The sequence below is a fragment of the Priapulus caudatus genome, unplaced genomic scaffold, assembly GCF_000485595.1.
Source record: "Priapulus caudatus unplaced genomic scaffold, Priapulus_caudatus-5.0.1 Scaffold88, whole genome shotgun sequence".
Lineage (NCBI taxonomy): Eukaryota > Metazoa > Priapulida > Priapulimorpha > Priapulimorphida > Priapulidae > Priapulus > Priapulus caudatus.
The window spans coordinates 30838-33858 of NW_014577149.1; the positions used below are offsets into that span (position 1 = coordinate 30838).

General features: G+C 44.4%; 1 protein-coding gene across 3 annotated transcripts in view; it reads left to right on the plus strand.

Annotated features, from left to right (window-relative positions):
- Nucleotides 1–2391, plus strand: part of LOC106804805 (protein FAM78B-like) — a 6532-nt gene extending 4141 nt beyond the window's left edge. For 2 of the 3 annotated variants that reach the window (XM_014806154.1, XM_014806153.1), the window contains 2 exons: nt 399–512; nt 1284–2391. In XM_014806154.1, coding sequence (XP_014661640.1) covers nt 399–512; nt 1284–1845 — 676 coding nt within the window. In that variant the 3' untranslated portion in view covers nt 1846–2391. The remainder of the gene's footprint in view (nt 1–398; nt 513–1283) is intronic. The other variant, XM_014806155.1, reaches the window with a different exon arrangement.
- Nucleotides 2392–3021: the final 630 nt, after the last annotated feature.

Genomic DNA, 3021 nt, shown 5'->3' on the forward strand with positions numbered 1-3021 from the left:
CGGATCACCACCAAAATGTAATCAATTCTAAGTTACCCCATTTCTGACCTATCCTGAAAATTTTATTTATTAATTAATTGGATCCGGATCACGACCAAAATCGAATAAATTCTAAGTTAGTCCATTTCTGACCTATCCTGAAAATTTTATGACAATCTGTCTATAACTTTTTTAGTTAGGCTGTACACAAAGAAACACACGCACAAACCCACAAACCAACAAACGCCGGTGAAAATATCACCTCCTGCCAACCCCATTGGCGGAGGTAAATATGAGCGAGATTTGATTCCAGGTGAGCGCGCGCGGGGAAGAAGCTAGGGGAAAACTCTTCCTTATTTATCTTCAATTAAATGTTTATACTAAAAGCATAACGCTCATTACATTTCGCTCTATTTTAGGGCTTCGGCGACGGTTCGTTTTCCGCCAATACCGGCGGACGAAGTATGGACCGTAGGCTGGGTTCAGGCCTGTACAAAGATGACATTTGCCAACACATACGGAGAATATGGAACGTAAGCATTGAATCAACCCTGAGACGCCCAATTCCTAGAACAAAGAACGAACAATTTCTTTCTATTTTGCCATTTAAAAAAAGTGTGGCTCAAAACAAGGCCATTTAATCCGCAAGCGGTGGAAGACCACAGAGTATATTAATTTACAGCCCGCAACCGCACGGAGCGAAACGAACACGGCTCTATATATCGGCCAAGGCGGATACACGTGAAAATGTTTTTGCGAGTAAACAAAAACCACCGGCACTCGGCATGGCAAAAAAACCACCGACCGGGAAAGCTTGTTGAATACACGACCGAAAATAAACACGGAGTCTGTGTCGAAATCACCGACCGCACGTCGCGTATTTATAGCCAGTATAGCAAACCATGCCCGCCGTTCACTTAATTATTTATACGGGACGAATATGACAGAGGGTGATTTGGCATGAATCTCAGCTGCCTATAACCTGTTTGCAGTTCTAGCTGGGAGACACCGAAAACAGACCGCACGTCGTGTGTATTTTAACCAGTATAGCTACCCATGCCCGCCGCTCACGAATTATTTATACGGGACGAATATGACAGAGGGTGATTTGGAGTTCATCATAATTCTTCCTATAACCTGTTCGCAGTTTTAGCTGACCCGAGCGAAAACACAGACCCGCAAGTTGTGTATATTTTCAGCTAGTATGGCTATATCCATGCCCACTGTTCACTCAGTTATTTATACGCCAATAATATGACAGGGTTGTTCAGCATGTAGCTAACCTTCCTATAACATGTTTGCAGCTCTAGTTGGGAGATACCGCAGCTGAAGGATAACCTATACACGGCCATCAGTGACTCTGACGGCAGGCACTACCCGTGGTACGGAGCGACGACGGAGATCTTCACTGTGCAGGGCCCGCGAAGCAAATGGACCGTCGGCCACGTGGCGATGAACGACAATTTCTACCCGTGCGTCACGTGGGACGTGCCGCTCAGCAACCGTCACGTGCCGAAGCTGACGCGCATACAGCGCGACCAGAGCTTCAACACGTGGCTGGTCGCCATGAGCAACGTCACCGGGCAGATCATCGTGCTGAAGACGATCCAGTGGCGGATGCGGCTCGAGATCAAAGTCGATCCGAAGAAGCTGCTCGGCCAGCGGTCGACGCTCGTCTCCGATCCCGAGCAGGAGCAGCCGACGGTGCTATGCGCTAACGTGCACGTGCCGCCGTGCGCGCTGCGGGCGCCCAGCGCCAACAACGCTCAAATGTTGCTATGGAAACCGACGAACGGGAGCGCCCGCGTAGCGATACCGCCGAAGTGCGGCAACAACAACGAGACGCGAGAGATAAAGACGTCCTGACGGCAAGCGCTGCAGCTGCTTCTCGTCGCTTCTGCCGCAGCGGCTCCGACGTCAGAGACCTTGGTGTAGCGTGCCGTATACTGCTTGGCAAAACGGGGCTGAAACTCGAAAACTCGCGTCATTCTTCTCGCTACCAAACTTTTATTATTTAAAAAAAGGGCAGAGCATATCGCACTTTCAGGAAGTGGATAATCGTAATAGTCAATTTCATGTGCGTCAAACGAAACTAGTCATACGTATGGAAATGCTGATATTTGGCGCAGCTCCTGCTGATGCAAACGTTCGGTATCACGTATTTCGATACCGAACGTTTGCACAACAGTCTATTATGTATTTGTTATTTAAATACTCGCCACTCTTTTAATACGGAAGCAGCTGAGAAATGTGATATGAAATATTATCTTCAACATAGAATTTTTGATACCGTCATAGGTATGAGTTTCGTGTAAATTACGTTTGTTGATATATTTATTCTATGCAGGGTGTAAGTATTTTCACACTGTACTGGTGCTCACCAAGACGTTGAAAAAAGTTTTATAGAAACGACGCTTTCTTCTCTTCATTGTCTGGTTATAACGTCTATTAGTTCGCCTCACTACATTTTTAAATCAAAATAATGTTCTTAGTAAGTATCAATTTGGGTTTCGGAAAACTACTCTACTGCACTAGCTACAGCTGAAATCTTTGATAACTTGGTTAATGCATTAGACTCTCGACTGCATACTTGCTGCATTTTTCTGGACTTTTCCAAAGCTTTCGATACAGTTAACCACAATATATTACTCACAAAACTGGAACATTATGGTATCAGAGGTCTGGCTTTAGATTTTTTTCGATCATACTTAACTAATCGTTATCACTATACATCTATAAATTCATACAAATTAAACTTGGCTGAGACGACCTGTGGTGTCCCTCAAGGATCTACCCTAGGTCCACTACTCTTTCTTATTTATGTTAACGATCTCCCCAATGCTACCAATTGTAACACCAGACTTTTTGCTGATGATACTAACCTATTTATGACAAATAAAAACATCGGTGATCTTCAACACTTAGTAAATACCGAAATTAAAAAAATTGACACGTGGATGTCAGCAAATATCCTATCAGTCAACTATCAGAAAACTAAGTTCATGATTATTTCTAACAAAGAAACAGAACAACAACTTTAGC